The 21,749-nt window shown below is 34.5% G+C and overlaps 1 protein-coding gene across 1 annotated transcript; it reads left to right on the top strand.

Moving 5' to 3' along the window:
* The first annotated feature begins 1,948 nt into the window (after positions 1-1,948).
* LOC107443721 (epithelial sodium channel subunit beta-2-like) lies at positions 1,949-21,552 on the top strand. The gene is made up of 13 exons (XM_087161740.1): positions 1,949-2,388; positions 4,962-5,163; positions 6,009-6,144; positions 6,735-6,868; positions 9,912-10,024; positions 13,620-13,780; positions 14,893-14,991; positions 18,146-18,248; positions 19,367-19,427; positions 19,612-19,663; positions 19,813-19,838; positions 19,948-20,023; positions 21,316-21,552. Exons 2-13 carry the CDS (start codon positions 5,033-5,035, stop codon positions 21,469-21,471), a joined length of 1,248 nt encoding a protein of 415 aa, XP_087017866.1. The 5' UTR covers positions 1,949-2,388; positions 4,962-5,032; the 3' UTR covers positions 21,472-21,552.
* Positions 21,553-21,749: the final 197 nt, after the last annotated feature.

Here is a 21,749-nt window from a genome sequence, read left to right as displayed (position 1 = left end):
TTATACAATGTAAGATTGTTATTATTATTGATTGTTAACTAGTGAAATTACTACTTATTTACTTTTTCACATATTATGTATTCGCACTAAGTATGTACGTATTTATACTTTGAACTAAATATTTATGCGTACTTATACTTAGCATATAGTACTAAATATATTCGTTTAATTTTCATATTAAGGAAATTTAAATAATGAATAAATTTTGCACAAATAATCTGTAAGTAATCCATTATCACTGCAATTAACTAATTCAGTTTTTTTACCTGATCACTCTCTTTTATAAAATGAACTAAAGCTAAAAGTGTTTTGGGTCCGTCCGTAACGCTTTCGGTCTAGTTCGTTGATTTAAATCATCTGATTTTTTTTAAAATTTATTTAAATCAAATTAGATTATTCTAATTAATTGTAAATTTAAGAAGTAATTTAAAATGATGTTGTTTAAAAATTTTAATGACGTTCATAGTTATAAAATTTATTGTAGGATATGCACCGAAGAGCCATTGCATTATGACTACCCTCCATCTATAACAATGGACTCGCCCAGGTTTTCATGGTTCCTCGTCCAGGAACAATGTTTTCATGGGGCACATTAGGACCCATAATCCTCATAGAACAACCCCTGACGTCTGTAAGCTACTTGAACATAGTTGCAGACCAGGTTCACCCATTCATGGCAACAGTTTTTCCTGCAGGGGATGGTGTTTACCAACAGGATAATGCACCATGTCATAAGGGTCGAATCGTCGAGGAACATTCCAGTAACTTTCAAGTCATGTATTGGCCCCCAGATTCACCTGACCTTAAAAGAGCATTTGTGGCCCTACTTGGAAAACCAAATCCGTGCTGCCACGCTACCCCCTCGCAATGTGAGGGAATTGCATTACCAGTTGGTGAGCGCTTGGTGGTACCAGATACCTCAGACTACCCATCAGCATCTTGTGGAATCAATGCTACGGCGGGTGCTAGCAGTTTTGAGGGCTAAAGGTGGTCCTACATGTTATTAGCAGGGTGGTCATAATGTAATGGCTCTTCGGTGTATATATATTATAAAGTTACTAAAAAGAGATTTTTTAGCCGTTAAAATTCTGCCTGTTTCTAGTTTTCAAAGGCAAATTTCAAAACAACATTTTAGTGTAAGTGTATTTTTAAATCGTTAAATTAACCAGTTAATCATAACTTGTTGCAGATTAAATTCAGATTGACTTTTTCAAAGCTTCAAAGTGTGATTCTTTTTCCAAATAAATAGGTAATTTAAGTTATTCTATAAAAACATTTGTCAATATTTTTTTTTTTTTAAGAGAGTTGTAAAAGCAGCACAATTTATTTTGACATTTCCCAAGTTTCTTTTTTTTCTATTTTTATTACCCATATTTGTAAAATTACTTTTTTGTGAAATTATTATCTTTTTATATTTAATTTAGCCTATCTTTCAGCAGTTAATATGATAAACATCTTTTCAATTTTCAATACATTTGAATCATACATATGTATGCATTATGTATTACAGTAAAACAACTTTTAATAAGTCAATGTAGTTTGAAATTCATCGTTATGATTTAATTTTAATACGAGTAATATTTCAATTATGATTACATTTATAAGATTTAACAAATTATAAACTAAATTCCTTATGCTTTTTTTAAAAAAATCAGAAAAATTCGATTGAAATAAAAAAAATTGGTTTAATTAAAACAAAAATTTTCAATGTAAAAAAAAAAAACTTTTCTTTTTAAACATACATTAAAAGAGTCTATTAGTTAATACTTTTTTTTTACTTACATATTTAGTAGTTAGGGGGTTCAAAGTTTTTTTCTTACAAAATTGGTGGTTCAATTTTGTTAGAAAAAAACTCGCTTTTTAATATTTGTTTTTTGTAATAATCACCATCAGTTTAATTTTTTGCAATACTTGCCAAAAGTGAATGTGTAAAAGTAAATATACTCAAGTGACAAATCCATGTTAAGGTTGTAAAAAACATGATGTCGAAACCTGACGAATCACTAATAAATAGGTGGGTTTATAGAATACTGAAACTTGTTTGATTGCCGGAGAAAACAGGAATTAAAAAGTGATAATTTAAAAAAAAACTCCAATTTTTATCGGTCAGTCACACTGGCTTTCACACGTTTAGTATCGCTTTCCTCATTAGTGATTCATCAGATCCCCTTGCTTAAGAATTCATTTACGATCTCTAGTGTACCTTCTGTATTGTGTGCCACTGTGCATACACAATTTTGGTTGTAATTCTAAAAATGTACTTTAAGGGCAGTTCATACTGTATATGAAATGGACTTTGTTATTGCAGGCCTGAATTCAATGGTAAAAGAGAGAGGAGGAACTTTTATGTCTATTGCAAGCATATATGCCGTCAGTCTCTTATAACAGGTATTTTGTTTGGATTTCGTATGTTTTATTTTAAATTAATATTTTACCTACACTTTCAAAAAATAATATAGTGGTATCTCTGAAAAGCTACTAGATTGGCTTACAATAACTTGTTATGTTTGATTCCACACCGCCTAAATCTACCAACTCCAAAACTACTGACAAAGTTGATTTCGAATCCCTTCGCACGTTATTTTTGCCTTATACAGGGTGCGTAGCGTTTTTAAAAAGTGCTTAAAGGTGCTTATTTTCGATTTTCATTTTTTAAAAGCCCTTTAAGGCAGGGCTCGAAAAAACCTTTGAAACTAACCCGTAGCTTCTAAATAAATAAAAATATAATTTTCTCTTATTTATTACTAACATTTATATAAATTGCACAATGAATTAGTAGTTACTAGGATTACAAGTACTAGGATCACATTATACAGTAATAAAAGAAATACTAGGTTACTAATAGCAAAACCTAGTATTTCTTTTATGAAATAATGTATTTCTTTTATGAAATAATTTAAATAAAAAAGGTCAAGTTATCTGAAATGTAAATTTTTTCGAGGGTACTGTGTTTTTTAAATGAATATCAAATATGACGTTTGCCAGTTCCACAATCAAGTCAATGATTTGCAGAGGTTTCTGCACAGAAATCTAAAAGGGGTTTTCCATTTAAGTAGATGTTCATAAAGGCGTTTAACGCTTCTTGTTTAAGACCAGTAAGTAATGTGTTTTTTTGTAAGTTCATTGCTGAAATGCCCCCTTTCAACCGCTGCAGTACTCCCAGACAGAGAAAACATCAATTCCACCATGCGCAGTATGTTGCTGTATTTCGAGATTAGAGGGTCATTTAAGAAGAGAGGCGATAGACTCTTGTAAGATAACAAAAATTGAAAATGTATCACGAACATTAACGGGAAAATGGCCGTCCGCGCGCATTCGAGAAATTTGTTATCCGCGGGGAATTTTTGACCGCCGAGGACGGGCGGTTTTTCGAGCCCTGGACTCTAAGGTGCTTTTTTTATTGGGTGTTTTAAAAAAGTGCTTATTTTTCCATTTTCTATGTTGATTTTTGCTTCGAATTACGCAGAAAGACACAGTTCACATTGTTCTATTCAACGTTTTCACAATTAATTCAACCCCAATCTATTTCGGCGTATTTTCAATTGGTAGGGTTTGAAAACGCCATTCACTTTACTTGATTCAAAATTTCATGATTTTTGACAATTGTCAAAAACAATGCCAAAAGTTTTTTCTTCTGACATGACGGTTAAAACAAGATTAAATCATCAATTGTCAAAAATTTTCCGACCCTACCTGATTATGATATTTTTTTTAAGTGCTTAAAAATATTTTTTGAGTGCTTGAAAAGTGCTTATTTTTTGTTGCATAATTTGGCTACGCACCCTGTTATAAGTCAAGCTCCATTTTTTCTAATATCTTTTATTTTCTATACCCAGCTTTTATTTTCTAATATCTTTTATAGTTTTTTTTTTTTTTTTGAAATATATGAGAGAGTACGCGTCCTTGATTGCAATATTGCTTACAAACTCTGCTTACGCAGTTCTTTTCAAGTCGTTCCGTAGTGGACTGATCGCAAAGACACGATTCCCAGTAGAACACCGAAGTCAAGCATCACCGACTGCGGTCAGTAGGCGGGTGGGTGACCACTTTGATCATCTTGCGTAGGGACCGAGGTATTGGTTCTCGTTAAACTGTTCTATCGTAAAGTGCTCGACTTCGCGCAGAGGTCGCCGAGGTACCAAAGCAGGGGAGCCATCCCCTCTGCAGAGGATCAAAATTGTGATGGCATGTCTTCAGATCATCCGCAGGGATGCTTGTTAGGCCGTCGCCAATAGCCCATTGTGAAGCTCTAGTGTGACGTAAATAGAGTACCTACCAACTTCTTGCGAACTCATTTCACCTGTCCTAAAATTAAAATTGTGGTGTAACTACCACTATAAATATTAAATACGAATTCACTAGTATGTAAGACATGTTAACTAGATTCTATCAAAAGGTACCTCTAAATAGAATCAAGTTAACGTGTCTTATATACTAGTGAATTCGCATTTAATATTTATAGTGGTAGTTACGCCACCTTACTCCCCTTCGAATGAGGTGAACCGGGTTCGAATTCCAGCGATGACTGGTCGATACGAATTCCGCACCCGGCTCGCATCGACTACAGTGCTAACGCGAAATATCCTCAGTGGTAGACGGATGATGGATTAGAATCCCCTTGCCGTCAGTCTAACCGTTGGAGGCTCTCGTGGTCTTCTTCTCCATGTAACGCTAAGTGGGTTAGTTCCATCAAGAAGTCCTCCGCGAAGGCAAATTTTCCCAATACTTAATCCAGGTGCTCTCTTATCTTCTAGATCGGGTTCAAAATTACAAGGCAACGGAGTTGAACATTAGAAGCCGTAAACTCTAACAATTAGTTCGGCTGTTCAACGGCTGGTATAAAACCATTGAGAGAACTCTACAGCGAAGGACCCGAATTTCGAATGAACTCAAACTTCTAACTCATGTTCACACCATTGTCATCTTTCCTAATTTCTGATTAAAGTAGTCTTTTCTTATAGGTTTTCCCATCATTGCCACCACTCGAAGCAAGTTGAGAAAAATTTTGAAGCTGTTAGTGTTTTTAATATGCATGTGTGGCTTTTGGTTCCAGACAAGTGTCTTCTTAGAAATGTATCTGTCATACGATACAATTGTGGATATTCGAGTGAGCTCTCCAGATGTGGTTGAACTTCCGGCCATAACAGTCTGCAACAATAACAGGTAACGTCTCTTCTTGAGCATTCCTCCATCTTTCACCTTTTCTTCTTGAGCATTCCTTTATCTTTCACCTTTTCTTCTCGAGCATTTCTCCATCTTTCACCTTTTCTTCTTGAGTATTCCTCTTGCACGTCTTCGAATGCTTCCAACTTTTTTTTTAACTTCCACGAATGTCTTACTACAGCATTCGATAAAAGAATAATAACTGTCATGATTATTGTTTTATGTTTTGCATATATCGGAAGGCTAGTCGATGCGAATTCCGAACCCGGCTTACACCGACTACAGTGCTGACTTAAAATATCCACAGTGGCATACGGATCATTGGTTTAGAGTCCCCTTGCCGACGGACTAACCGTGGTTTTCCTCTCTATGTAACTCAAATAATGGTTAGTTCCATCCAAAAGTCCTCCACGAAGGCAAATTTCTCCCAATACTTAATCCAGGAGTTCCCTTTTCTTCTGGTTTGGGTTCAAAATTACAAGGTTACGGAGTTGAACATTAGCAGTCGTAAACCCAAAATTGGTTCAGCTGTTCAACGATGGGGTTAAAATATAAAGTAAAATATGGATCTAAATATAAGTTTCATTCCTAAAATAAAGAAAAAAATTCCAGATTTATTAAAAAAAAATAATAACAATAATAAAATGCACACGGAGTGCATTTTCGTCGAAATAAGCATCGATCCGATGGAATGGGCAGGCAATATTTTAATGGTTATTTGTTTTATTCAGTCGCCGTATGACGACCGTTTTTGCTCTGTATAAGGCCTTGGTTATGCTTAAAGGTTGCCCGCGAGTCCATAAGTTGGAACAGTAGACTCACAGTAGTTTTTGTGAACTCTACAGGGTGATGCGGACGAAGATCTGCCTCGATTCTCCTGAAGTGTGCATCTGGGAAAATGACAAGAGGGTGTTCTGCTCCCTTTGGCCCAAGTATTGTCTGCATGGTTTGCCTGAGGACGACGAAAGCATCGTGAAGGCGGTGAGTTAATAAATACTTCCTCTTTGATTTAAAACACATCTATATGACGAAAGATACGACAATGCAGGGCCCGCGCTATGGATTTCAAATTATTGGCCAGTAAATTAGCCAAAAATCAAAAGTATTCGCCAATTTTCGAAAGTCTTCGCCAAATGCTAATCTTAATTTTTTATGGTTAATATTTCTCCCCATAGAACTATTTTACGGCAGTTTACTATACCTACTAGTAGTTTACTTCTCCTCATTGAACTATTTTACGGTTTCAGGCTTATATTATTTGGACCCAATTCTATTTGTTTATGCTGCGCATCTACCGAAAATTACTGTCATCGAATAAAAAATACTGATTTGTTTAGGAAAATTCATTTTGACTTAATTTTGAGGATCAAGTTCAATATATACTTTTCTTTCCAGTGGAAAAAATCATTCGCCAATACTTACGCCAAAATACAATTTTATACGCCAAATTTACGATTTTATCGCATTTGGCGAGGTGGCGAATGCTTAGTGCGGGACCACCAGAGTTACAATTTTAATAATAAAAATGATCTATAATGTATGGTGCTAATTGTGTTGTGAATTATTTGCAGAGAATACCCATTACTACAGCAATCATGAAAGCGAATCGATCTTTAGAATACCTTTTGAAATACGGTCAGATGAAAAGAGATGACATCATTGAACATTGTTCTTTACAATCTGATGTAAGGATACAGTGTGACAGGTGATGATATCCTTGATTATTTTTTTTCCTTTTCCATTAAACAAATTCAAATAAAATGAAAAATTATTAATCTTTTTTCTGTATACGCTTCGTTATGTTTAAATTTAGCTGCAAAAAGGGGAAGAAAAGTTTCTTCTACATTAAATCATATGATCCAGAAGACCATAGGCGATCGCAACGCTCTAATACGCCATCTGGTGAGAAGACCTGTTCCATGCCTTTGGCCCTTCCCTCTCCTTCTCTTTACATCTGTATAGGAATGTACAACGATATTTTTCCTTTTCTTAGTATTTTTCGTATTTAATTGTTAAAAATATTTTTACAATTTCCATGACAGTTTCTTTTAGAACTATGTTTAATGTAGTTTTCAGTTCCATGTAGTTTCCCAACTTAAAAGATGTTAATCTACTTGAAAGTCAAGACCGAAACTAATCTACTTCCTTCTCCTATGACTCTCCACACGCTAATGGTTAAAGCATGCGAAGTGTTGCCATAGGTAGAGAGTTCTACTCTACGCCACCTGTAGCCCATTTCGAAGGCCAAATTTTCTTACCCGGTGGTTAGAAAAACTACATTATTTTTATGGTATTTTACTACAACTACTTTGTTACAAATGTAGTTAACTACAACTACTTTTCTTTCTAAATGTAGTAACTACAAACTACTTTCGAAATGTAGCGACTACAAACTACTTTCGAAATGTGACTACCTCACTAATTTAAGAAACCGAACTCTGTTGGAGAAATTAATTTTCACCTATGTTCAAAATAGTCTTGAATAAAAAATTGACTTATATTAAACATGAAGATTTTTTTTTTACAAATATTTATTAGCGTTTACATGAGACAATTTGAAATTCCAAAACATATTTTTTTCGAATTTGATCAACTTTTTATGCCTCTTTCGACAGCGAGTATTTAATTTAACAAATGCGAAATTATGAAACACTTGCGATTTTTTAATTGTTTAATGCTCTTCTAATCTCTCTAACTGCATTGAAAATACGTTCCTTTTCTTTTAGTTAACATCAATGTTTCAAGCGTGTTCATCCGCGTGTGAAAGTATGACCCAAGTGATTATTCATTGATTTTCCTTAACCCCTTCCTTCTAGCTCCCGTGAAAATGACGGGGTGAGGTTTCGCACTCTATTTCTCGCTCCCGTGATATTGACGGGCTGGAGTGTTCAGTAGTAACGTGCTAATAAGAATAAAACTAATTCATTTCTTTTGCCGGAAAACATTTTATTTCTCATTTTACACACCAGATGGCAGTACCAGGATATTAATAAGGTAATTTTAGACGCTTAGTTTATTTCAAACCAGATGTCAGCACTAATCAAATACGTAATACAAATGCAAGAGCCAAAAAAATAGGCACTTTTATGACCGTTTTCTTGAAAATTAACCGATCGTTAAAGGGTTAATGATTAGTTTAAATATTAGTTGGACATAATTCTAGATACGTAATTCCTGTTACAGATCAGCTGCAACGATAGGGTCGTTTACATTGCATCCATTGACGGACCCTCGAAGATGCATCAAATTCGTGAAATTAGTTGCGTTAGAGCCGCGTTATTATTCTGATTGATTTGTTGATTTACGTCGCACTGAAGCTGCACAATGGGCTAGTGGTGACGGTCTGGACATCCCTGAGGATGATCCGAAGACATGCCATCACAATTTTGATCCTCCGCAGAGGAGATGGCACACCCGCTTCGGTAGCCCGACGACCTGCACGCGAAGTCGAGCACTTTACGGTAGAACAGTTTAACGAGGACCAATACCGCACACCCTCGGTCACTACGCAGACTGATCCAAGTGGTCACCCACCCGCACGCTGACCGCAGCCAGTGATGCTCGACTTCGGTGATCTGCTGGGAACCGTGTCTTAACGATCAGTCCACTTCGGGACCGTTATTATTCTAAACTAACGTTAAAAGTAGTTGCGTTAGAGCCGCGTTATTATTCTAAGCTAGCGTTAAAAGTAGTTGCGTTAGAGCCGTGTTATTATTCTAAGCTAGCGTTAAAAGTAGTTGCGTTAGAGCCGCGTTATTATTCTAAGCTAGCGTTAAAAGTAGTTGCGTTAGAGCCGCGTTATTATTCTGAACTAACGTTAAAAGTAGTTTGCAAGGAATCGCTACAAATTACTGTTTTTTTTTGCATCGCACCACTCACTACATTACTGTATTAAAAAAGTAGTACGCTACACTTCAAACTACGAAAAAAAGTACCGACTACAGTATCTTCACTAATTGTAGCGCACTACTTCTGACCACTAGGGCCGGGATAGCCTGGTCGGTAGGGTGCTGGGCCCATATCCGAGAGCTCGTGGGTTCGAACCCCGCCTGACCGAACACTCCCCCGTGCAGTAAAGTGACTTATGCACGTTAAATCTGTCAAGTCGCAAAGTCCTCCATGTTCCCATAACAAATCATACCTCTGAGGGTACTGATCCATTAGTTTCCTTTTCTTCTGGACTGGTTCAAAATTACAAGGCTATGGAGTTAACAGTGGTAGTCCTAAACCCAAAAATAGGTCGGCTGTTCAACGACGGTTATAAAATAAAATAGTATGAAAAAAACCATCAATGGAAGAGCCGCGAAGGCTCAGGGATAGAGCGTTCGCCTTCTAATGAGGTGAACCGGATTCGAATCCCATAACAAATCAATACCTCTAGGGGTACTGGATTGGAGATCGATCGTTCTCTGATTCAGGTCAAAATTACGATCTATGGATGATTGAATGGATGTATGAATGGGTCTTCCCTATAAACGGGTGCGACGTATGGTGTGCAGAAGTCGAATTCTTGGCCATAGATGGCGCCACTAGAAAACAAGAACAATAGCACCCCCCTGCCTAAACAGGCATACGTCAACAACAACTGCTCTTACCCCTAAAACGATATTGCTGACTAAACAATGGTAATCACATGTTCTTTTTGCTGCCCTCCATTACTTAATAGCGCTGCTGTCGTATTTTTTTCAAACCCTACTCGACTATTGGCGCATAACCTTATAAAAGCTATTCTGTTTTATTCTCATTAGATTTGTGCATTTTCAAGCAGCTGATAATTTCGGATATCCCAACAACTGTTACAGCATCGAATCTTTATGGGAAAGACCTAACACAATGCCTAGGGTCATACCGATAACAGCAAGTAAGTATTAAATAAAAACTTCATTTACGTGAAAAAACATGAAGATGGTAATCAAAGTCGAAAAGTTTTGAGCGCTGAGAAATAGGCACCCATTCTCAAAACTCGGAAGAGGTCAGAAAATCAAATTAATGAGAAAATAACAAATCAAGAAAACCTTCGGTAGCCGGGAGAGGCTGATCAGTTCAAAATGCATTTCAACGTGCTATGGAAATGTGTTGTTTTTGTCATTCTCAAGACTCGTTAATTCCTCTCCATAGCGAGTGGAAATGTATTTCGCTCTAATTTGCCTCCCTCGGCTACAGCAGTTTTTCTAGTTTTATTTTCTATTTTTTCGTTGACAACTTAACGTTTTCTGTTTCTAATCTCTTTAGTTTTTCTCATTCATGTCTGATAAGCCTTGAAAATGGTCACCTATTTTTGAGATGTCGAAGCATTTCAATTTTAATCATTATTTTCATACATTTTGAAACAAATGAAGTTTTTATGTAATCAAGGAAGTAAGGATCTTCAAATTTACTTACATTCATTAGTACTTACCATTTAACAACAGACAATATTATTTCTTGGTAAAGTTCGTAATAAAACTGTTTATGATTATTGTTTATTTATTTTTTGCTTAAAACTCTCCGATTGTCATAGAACAGCAGGATGGAAACTTTTTGAAGGAAATTAATAAAATTTTGCTCTGCAAATTCCAACGTGATTAAATAACACAGTACAAATATCTTAAATTAACAGATAATCTTCTTAAAATAATGCATTTCACGAAAAGACATATCTTAAGCGTGTTTATTGAAATCATGGCATATTTTCTTCTAGAATAAGAGTCCTAGAAGTTGTTTCTGTTGTTGTGACTAGGTTTTACCATTAAATATTGCTTTGTCTATTACAAAAGTATACATATTAGCAGTGGTAACTTTATATTTTAGCCAAGAAAAAAAAAAACAAAAATGAAATCAGAATCTAGCAAATCACCAGGAAGGCGGAACTGAAAATTTAAAAACCTGTTTCATTGCCAGATAAAACTTGGAGTTTCTAATAACTGCCTTTAAAATTATCTCTATCCCCTCGGACAATAAATGTTATCAACCCACCTTCCTCACTAATTGTGTGGGTCATTATTTCAAGTAGGGGTGCGGGGTCCCTCTTTAAGACTGGTTTCAGTGGGAGAAAAGGAGACTTCTTTCTTCGATCTATTGTATTAGCCCTAGAGTTAAGAGAAATGAGCATTCGCGCCTGAAACATCGTTTAGAGGGTGTGATTCCTTTTTTTTAATCTTTTCTCTTTTTCAAAAGCTTCTGTTTTAGAAAAAAAAATTTAAAAAATTTATATGTATGCATGGAATATGTATGGAAATTGTATAAAATTGTTTAAAGCAGCTCAATGTTTCATTAATAAATAACTCATCTATAAATTTATCGTACATAGTAAATTGGTTATTAAGAAAAAAGTAAATTTGCTAATAAAAACTGTTTTTAATAAATAGTGAAAAAAAACTGTACAGTTTACAATAAAATATGAATAAGAAAACGTAATTTAAGCAAAAAAAACTTCAGATAATTTCAGATGGTTTGATGGGTGCTGATAAAAATCATCGTTGATAGTTTTAGATTTCATCCTAGTTGCGGTCACTTGCTTTCAGTTTCAAAAAAATAAATAAATAAAATATTTAAAAATTAATAATCAAAACAAAGATATTTAATATTTCTCCGGCACAGATAACGTGAACTATTTTTATTTTCTGCAAAAGTTTTATCTCCTTTTAAAATCAGAGTTATTAAGTTTAAGCTCTTCACTTTTTCCAGAAAATTCAAGTAATAAAAGAAATTAACTGCTTTAAAAAATTTGCAAGTTTAGAAATTAAACCATCTAACAATCAATGAACATTCATAATAAATATCGTAAAATTAAAAAGTAATATTAAAAAAACCTGTACTACCCTTAATGTCAGAATTTGTTCACTTTTTTTCCTTTGTATTTAAAAAATAACCACTGATTGAATCGACAGAATTATTTTAAGTAAGAAAGAAATATTCATGCGAATCTTAAAGAAGATCTCGAATCAGATTAAATAAGTTTCCTACTGGTGGCTGAGTCAGCCAATCTGGTATACTCCCCATGCAAGCTATCATCGAAGGCGAAAGAAAAGGAGACCTCTTCATCGAAGCCACCCTCCCTAAAATGCTCTCTTCTTGTTTCCATAGCACCAGACTGCCGCAGACTTTGTGGCGGATAGAGTACCTATCGTAGACAAACAGTACCCCTCCGTAGAATCAAGTTAACATGTTTTATATACTAGTGAATTGGAATTATATTTTGGTAGTGGTAGTTACGCTACAAATGATTTGTTTGTGTAGTGATATCAGTAGTTTTTTTTCATCCTTGGTTAATATATGAATTTGTGACATCAAATATGCATACTTTTAGACCTCCATATCACCAAAGATATGAGGAATATAAGTACTTATTGTGGTTATAGGGATGATGAAGCCAAGTTCGCCAACATGTAGCACCAGATTTTCGCCAAAATCAACGCCAGATTTTTGCTGGTACCGATGATACTCATAAAAGTATCAAATAGAAAAATTTTACGATCATTAATGATAACAACACATATCGAGTAGGGAAAGTATCGCGATCAATATTGATACTTTTAATTATCGAATATGATAATATCGCTATCATTATCGACAACATAAATATAAGAAAACTACACTATTATTATGCATAATAATTATTATTAAATTCTATATTTTTTAGAGAATTTATAAATTTATTTGGATAACAAAAACATTAACCAAGTAATCTAAATTAGTTTGCTGATAAAAATATCGCAATATATTGTTAAATGTCGGTATTCACAATACATGGTGATATTTAACACTAAGCACTTAGGAATTATAGAGACATTATAGATTAGTCACTGAGAGGCATATAGTTTGTCTAAAGTAAGAACTCCCCTAGCGATTCGTCTGAATCCGTGGCGGTGACTATGGTAGCGAGGTATAGTTTGTCTACGGTAAGAACTTCCCCCGTCTGCTGCTATGGAAACAAGAATAGCGCATTTCAGAGAGGGTAGCTTCTCTTCACTCTAGGTCTCACTTCAGAGAAAAAGATTCCCTTTCTCTCGCTGACTCGAGCCAAAACCTGTCCTAAATAGTGACCCCACATTCCTACTTGAAATAGTTATACCTCGTTACCATAGTCACCGCCACGGGGCCAGACGAATGGCTTAAGGGAGTTCTTACTTTAGACAAGCTGTATAAAAATATCAAGTAGGGATGTGGAATCATTGTTTTGGACAGGTTTTGGCTCAGGTTGACGAGAGAAAGGGAATCTTTTTCTTCGGTTTATTAACCCTAAAGTGAAGAGAAGCAACCCTCCCTGAAATGCTCTATTCTAGTTTCCATAGCAACAAACGACTTCATACTTTGTGGTGGGGGAGTTCCTGCATTTGACAAACTATAGGTTCATGTTGGCGACAAAGCGAAAATCAATCGCCAAAGTTTCAAAATGCATGTTAAATTATTACGTATAAGCCAATAGAGAGAAATATTTTTAGATAGTAATATAATTTTGTTTTTATTGTACTTAGAGTACGATCTTTGGCTGAGTACGCATCCAGAGGAATACGTGAAGCACGACGATTTAGTGTTAGTGAACTTTCTGCTCCACTCACCCTTTGCCCTCTCCAATCCAATGAGAGAAGGGATCACCCTCGAAGGTGGAAAGGCGTACAACATTTACATGACTATGGTAATGGAATTATATCGTCATACTTTTCGTCTCAAACTGTTGTTGGTACTGAATTTGAACATTATCCATGCATGTTTCAGCACATATACTCACACTAAATAGAGAGCAGAGTCAATCCATCTCCCACGGAGCGCAATAAGAATGATGGATTATGAGTTAATCTGTCATCAACTGAAAAGGTTTTCCTGTCCCTGCAACGAAGAGCAATTTGATTTCAAACAAAAAAAGTTTGATCCAAGAGCATCCTCGTCTTCTGGGTTTAAAATTACAAAACTTCAAATTTTATTATTGATATAGCTGAAAGATGAATCAGCTGTTCAGCGCCGTTGATAAAATAAAAGAAAACATACTCTAAGTAATGGAGAAAGGTTACGTGCTCTGCCCTTGTCTTTACCACATGCTCTCATAAGTGTTTTAATTGAATTCCCTTTTTTCCAAAAATAGTTTATGAGACCGAGATAGCCTGGTTGGTAGGGCACATGGCCCATGTCCAAGTGTTCGTGAGTTCGATCCTCGCCAGCCGAAGACTCCCCGTGTAGTAAATGGTGACTGATGCATGTTAAATCTGTCGAGTCGCAAAATCCTCCCAATAACAAATCAATACCTCTGGGGGTACTGATCCAGAAGCTTCCTTGTCTTCTGGATTGGATTCAAAATTACAAGGCTACGGAGTTGAACATCAGTAGTCGTAAACCCGAAAAATTGGTTCGCTGTTTAACGACGGTTATAAAAGAAATAGTTTATGAAATAGTTAAATTTAATGTGAAGGTAAAGCTTAGGTGTAGTTTGCGGCGAAAAAAGAAGGTATCTCAACACTAACCTCAATAATGATTGGTTAAAGTATAGAAACATTTTCGCCTTGATTTTCTTTCTGTATATAAGGGACTATGATCTGTAATTTAAAAACCCTAATGAGCACAGTTTTTTTAAATCATTTCTTACAAGGATTCTAAAAAGATATAATCATGGATGTTTTTCGTTGCAGAGCACACTTCATATAGCAAGGTTTAATGTAAGTTTCTCCTAAGGTACATCTTGCCTAAATACAATCATAATCTTCGGCTCATGAAAGAGAGGTCGTCATTACCGATGTTTATTATGTTTTATTTTAGGTAACCAATCAACGACTTCCGTTCCCCTACCAAACCAATTGCTCGGATTATTTGGAACAGTGGAGAAGGAATGGTGGGAGGGGCCCTTTGAATGCAAAGGTTAGTAACATGTATCTTTATATCCTCCCCTCTGAGAATGATTATGAAACATAGGCATGTATATATATATATATATATATATATATATAGGTCATTCTCACGAAAACTGTCATTTTTCAGTTCATAAAATCCCAAAAAAGTAAAGTGAATAAAAAGCTCTGAAACTTTCTATATTAATAGAAATATGTAATGGCATTATAAAGAAAGTATATATCCTATAAATTATACTTAATATTTAAATTAATTAATTTTTTAAATAATTAATTTATAATTATTAATTTATAATAATTAATAATTAATTAATTAATTTAATAAATAAATTAATTAGTTTAATAAATCAATTTATTAATTTATTTTTCAAATTAATTAATAAGTAAATTAATTATTTTCACTATTTAAAAAGTGAGGGACTGACACTAATAGTGAGGGAATGATATTTTATTTTAATACATGTTTTTATCTAAGTTACATCTACCTAAAGTTTGAAAATGATAACATACTAAGTATATCTAATATTTATTATAATTTAGTCTTATATATTTAATAGTTTTTACAGGTTTGGGAAATAAAATTGGCTGGCACGATTGAACAAAAAAAAATTTAATAATATACTCATCTTGAATCATTCCCTCACTTCAGCGTCATTCCCTCACTTTATACAATAGTGAGGGAATGACGAATTCAATAAAATTTAAAAATAACAGTTAGGCTTTATTAATTTCTGAAGTCAATCACATACAATTATATTCATACAAAAAAGCAACATATAATTATCCACTTTCTCGATGAAGTTGTATTTTATTTTACTCTAAAAAACGACATGAGGGAATGACAAATGTAAAAAATTTTACCTGGTTTGATTCATTCAAATTTATTCCACTGCAAAGCTTCTTTAAGTTGAAGATGGAAACATACTGCAATTTTGTTCTATGATGCCACTTGTTAACTTCTGAAGTTTTTATTAAAATATTTTTATTCTAAGATGATTGCAGGTGATAAGAACATTGTTGTGAGGGAATGACGCGAAACCCTGGGGACAAAGTTTAAAATAGTGCTGTGTTAATATTTTAATCAGAAATTAAATTTAAAATTTATTTTCTGAATTCTATATTTCAATATTCTCAAATAAAAAACACAAATTTGTAAAAAAAAAATTTTCATTTCAGAAACAATTTTTTTCTTTTTTTAAAGCAGCAGTGGGGACAAGTGAGGGAATGACATATTGGCATATTTTTATTACCTAAAATTAATAAAAAATAAAAATTGATAATTTTATTTTTATTCTTTTGTTAGCTTGCATTCTGAAGGACACTTTCCCTGAAATTTTTTTTTTTTCGTAAGTTGTGAAACAACCATAAAATATACTGTGGACATGAAAATGACTGTTTTTGTGAGAATGACCCATATATATATATATATATATATATATATACGCACACACACACCGAAGAGCCATTACAATATGACCACCCTGCTAATAGCATGTAGGACCACCTTTAGCCCTCAAAACTGCTAGCACCCGCCGTGGCATTGATTCCACAAGGTGCTGATAGGTAGTCTGAGGTGTCTGGTACCAAGCCCTCATAAACTGGTCCTGCCATTCCCTCACATTGCGAAGGGGTAGCGTGGCAGCACGAATTTGGTTCCCCAAATAGGACCACAAATGCTCTGTTGGATTAAAGTCAGGTGAATTTGGGGGTCAAGACATGACTTGAAGGTCACTGGAATGTTCCTCGAACCAATCCATGACAATTCGACCCTAATGACATGGTGCATTATCCTGTTGGTAAACACCATCCCCCGCAGGGAAAACTGTTGCCATGAATGGGTGAACCTGGTCAGCAACTATGTTCAAGTAGCTTACAGATGTCAGGGATTGCTCTATGAGGATTATGGGTCCTACTGTGACCCATGAAAACATTGTTCCTGGGCGAGAAACCATGAAAACCTGGGCGAGCCCATTGTTATAGATGGAGGGTGGCTATAATGTAATGGCTCTTTGGTGTATATATATATATATATATATATATATATATATATATATATATATATATATATATATATATATATATATATATATATATATATATATATATATATATATGTAGTGGTTTGTGGAGCAAGAAGGCGGAAAAAAGACAATAGTTTAATAATGAAACTTTACAGATTTAGTAAAAAAAGAAAATAAGTTTAACAGCGTTATCAGAGGCAGTGAGATCTGCCTACGCGCAGCGTTGCAGGACAAAAACTGACTGTTAAATTAGATTGTTCTATATAAAAGAGTAATTAATATTCGGGACTTTTCCCGTTCAGACACTGTGTCTCCATGTATTCTGGTATTTTTTCCTTCTGGACACTCTGCCTCCCTTAAATGAGGAAGTAGGTGGTTTCGAGGATGATAGTTGATGCTATTCGAACAACTACTACAAGGAATAGAGAGTTCGTCTTCCAATTACGTGAACCGGGGTCGAATCTCAGGGATGGCTGGTCGATACGAATCCGTATCCGACTTGCACCGACCGCAATTCTGACGGGAAATAAGCTCAGTGGTAGACGGAGCATGGGTTTGAGTCCTTTCGCCGTCAGGGTAACCGTGAGATGTTCTCGTGGTCTTCCTCTCCATGTAACGCAAAATTGGGTTAGTTCCATCAAAAACTCCTCCTCAAAGGCAAAATTCTCCTACTACTTGATTCAGGACATTCCCTTGTCTTCTGGATTGGGTTCAAAATTACAAGGCTACGAAATTGAACATTAGTAGTCGTAAAATCACAAATTGGATCGGTTATTTAACGACTGTTATAAAATAAAATAAAATAAACTAAAAAATAAAAAACTAAGAAGAAAAATCATGAAGTAAAACAAATATTTTTAAAATCTTCGATTCTCAAGTAAAAACAAGATGGAAAATCAATTTTTCATTGAAAAAAAGAACGTAGGGCGCACCACTTTCGCAATTCACTTCTATCACTACCGAAATCTCTTTCACACATTTTTCGGAAGTGATGCGCTCCTATGTTTTCTGTGTCAGACTTGACAAAAATATAACTTTCTCCTTTTCAGTCTCCTAAAAAAAATTTTGTTTTTAAGATTTAAATGAAGTGCATACATTCAACTTAATTTTATTAGTATTAAAACTGTATCTTTTATTTTGCAGACGTGTCAGGAGAATTGTGCGATTGAGAACATGATGAAAGAAATTGGATGCGTTCCTCAGTCCATCTCCTATCCTAACAATAACACAATTTGCGTGGATGGAGGTCACAAATGAGTTTTATTTATCTTTAGTTAATAATTTTTTTTTTCAAAGTTGACTCCTAAATATCTTTTTTAAGTTGGTTGAAGCTCAGCTCTCCCCATTCACAAATGATTTTTATTTACTTTCAATCCTTCAGTTAATTTTTTTTTTCAAAGTTGACTCCTAAATACGTTTTTAAGTTGGTTGAAGCTCAACTCGCCATCCACAAATAATTTTTATTTACTTTCAATCCTTCAGTTAACTTTTTTTCAAAGTTGACTCCTAAATATCTTTTTTAAGTTGGTTGAAGCTCAGCTCTCCCCATTCACAAATGATTTTTATTTACTTTCAATCCTTCAGTTAATTTTTTTTTTCAAAGTTGACTCCTAAATACGTTTTTAAGTTGGTTGAAGCTCAACTCGCCATCCACAAATAATTTTTATTTACTTTCAATCCTTCAGTTAACTTTTTTTCAAAGTTGACTCCTAAATATCTTTTTTAAGTTGGTTGAAGCTCAGCTCTCCCCATTCACAAATGATTTTTATTTACTTTCAATCCTTCAGTTAATTTTTTTTTTTTCAAAGTTGACTCCTAAATACGTTTTTAAGTTGGTTGAAGCCCAACTCGCCATCCACAAATAATTTTTATTTACTTTCAATCCTTCAGTTAACTTTTTTTCAAAGTTGACTCCTAAATATCTTTTTTAAGTTGGTTGAAGCTCAGCTCTCCCCATTCACAAATGATTTTTATTTACTTTCAATCCTTCAGTTAATTTTTTTTTTCAAAGTTGACTCCTAAATACGTTTTTAAGTTGGTTGAAGCCCAACTCGCCATCCACAAATGATTTTTATTTACTTTCAATCCTTCAGTTAATTTTTTTTTCAAAGTTGACTCCTAAATATCTTTTTTAAGTTGGTTGAAGCTCAACTCGCCATCCACAAATGATTTTTATTTACTTTCATAAATATATATATATATATTTATGAATTTATGGATATATAATGGATATTTTGACAACGATACGATATTTGCAAATGTGTGACGATTTGTCAACAAACAAGGTAACGGTTTCTGCGATGATTCAATTATTTCGTATCTTTATTTTCTGATTTAATTTGAATCAAATTCTATATTTTTCAGGTATCTTTCCTTCGAAAGAATTGAGGATGGCATGTTCTGAAGAATGCAGTGAAGCGTGCAAGTAAGTCGTACCACTAATGATAATTAAAGATTTGTTTGAGTACAAAGCATGTTTGTTCCACCCAATCACCACAATTTTTTATTTCTATATGAGCTTCTAAGTATGTATGATTTCTCAAATATGAGTGTTTTTACTTCATATATAAATATATATATGTAAAAGAAGTTTCTTTGTCTTCTTTCAGAGATTCAAGTTACACTTTGAGAGTTGAAGTAGCAAAAGACCTGTCAGTGAAAGTAAGTGTCATACATTCTATTTTCTTTTGTTAACGACGAGATTTTGTTTTAAAGTTTTCATATCGTGATTCACGATGCGTAAAATTTGTATCCGAAAATAAATTCTCATCACATTAATCGACAATTTTTTTTCTTCTTCTTTTTATTAGTGTGGAGAAAAAGACTTGAACTGCAAGTAAGTTATTTTATTAAGTCACAGGAAGAAAAAAAAAGTCTTTTACATTTACAGCAAATTCACCGAGAAAATAGTTATTAAGTATGAGTAATCTATTTTTTAATTGTAGGTATGAGAAGATCCTTATTCATCTTATATTCAACAGGTTTCAGGTCACTGAATTTGTCAACCAACCGAGATTTGAGGTGAGTATTTGAACTGGATCAATTTAGTATTAGAAAAAGTAATAAGAGATTTCACCAGGGAAAATATTTTTAATAAATCTATACAAATGATGGCCTTTGCTGATGACATAGACATTATTCCTAGAACACCTATAGCAATAAGACAGGCTTTTATTTCTTTAGAGAAAGCGGCTGTCAAGATGGACCTCAGAATAAACTAGAACGACTAAATATTTACCCTGTACTAAAACAAGCTTCAATAACACTCGCTTAGAAATAGAAGAATATAAATTTGAGGTTGTTGACAATTTTGTTTACTTGGGTTCTGTAATCAACAACCGTAACAATGTTACAATGAAGGCCGGGAAAGTTTGGTCGGTAGGGCGCTGGGCCCATGTTCGTGGGTTCGAACCCCGCCGGTCGAAGACTCCCCGTGTAATAAAGTGACTGATGTGCGTTAAATCTGTCGAGTCGCAAAAGTCCTCCATATTCCCATAACAAATCAGACCTCTGGGGGTACTGGATTGAAGATCGATCTTTCTCTGATTCAGGTCAAAATTACGATCTGTGGCTGCATGAATGGGTCCGCCCTATAAACGTGTGCGACGTATGGTGTGGCAGAAGTCGAATTCTTGGCCATAGATGTCACCACTGAAAAAAAAACTTACACTCTGCCTTAAATTTGCTCGGTTTTACCAAGCAGGCTTGCCCATGTGGCAAGTAGCATTAGAAACAACAACAACATATTGCAATGGAAATGCAAAGGAGAATCACTGTAATCAATAGATGCTTTAATGGAATTCGAAAATAAGTAAAATCTAATGTAATTCCTCAAAAAAAAAGTTTTATTATATCTCCTAAGTTTTATTACATTTATATCCCTTTTAAGATCAATTTTAACATATGGTTGTGAAACCTGGACCCTATCTTGTACGGATGAGGTTATGTTGGGTACCTTTGAGAGAAATATCTTGAGAAGTATTTTTTGGAGGAATTAAAAAAAATGGTGTGTGACTTAGAAGAACAATTTTAGAGCTTTATCACTCATATAATGAACCTAACATTATTAACTTCATTAAACGACAAAGAACGGCAGGCCACGTTATCAGAATGGATGAAGACCGTATCACACAAAGAGTTTTCAATGTCAGACCAGTTGGCACACGTAAAAGAGGAATCACGTGCAGCGAGAATGGCCTTTTAAGATAACACAGGCTCAGTAGGGCAATCCCTTGAAAGATTTAAGCAAATGTTTAATTTTGTAATTGTATGTGAGATTATTTTGTAATCACAATAAAATACTTATATTTCAGAGCATAGAGCTGTTTAGTTACATAGGTGGATACATGGGAATGTGGTTGGGCGTCTCATTGGTGGCACTCTTCGACTTTCTGGAAACTCTGGCTTATTTGCTGAGCTATCCACTGCTGCGCTCTCCAAATACATCATTCTGTTGTATTACATACTGATTTATTAATTCACAACTTTCTCATAACATAATAGATTATAACACATGCAGTTGTATATAATAAAATATTCGTGATCACGCATTCCTTACCTTATTTTCGTTTTCTTTTTTTAACCCCTTCCTTTTCGCTCCCGTGAAAATGACGGGGTGAGGTTTCGCCCTCTATTTCTCGCTCCCGTGATATTGACGGGCTGGAGTGTTCAGTAGTAACGCGCCAATAAGAATAAAATCAACCGATCGTTAAAGGGTTAAAGTGAACGTTCAATGTTTTTAGTCCGG

Source organism: Parasteatoda tepidariorum, chromosome 4, assembly GCF_982258835.1.
Source record: "Parasteatoda tepidariorum strain Cologne lab strain chromosome 4, Ptep-v5.0, whole genome shotgun sequence".
Classification (NCBI taxonomy): Eukaryota; Metazoa; Arthropoda; class Arachnida; order Araneae; family Theridiidae; genus Parasteatoda; species Parasteatoda tepidariorum.
Note: the sequence above shows the minus strand (reverse complement) of the source record. Positions and strands in the feature narration are given on the sequence as shown.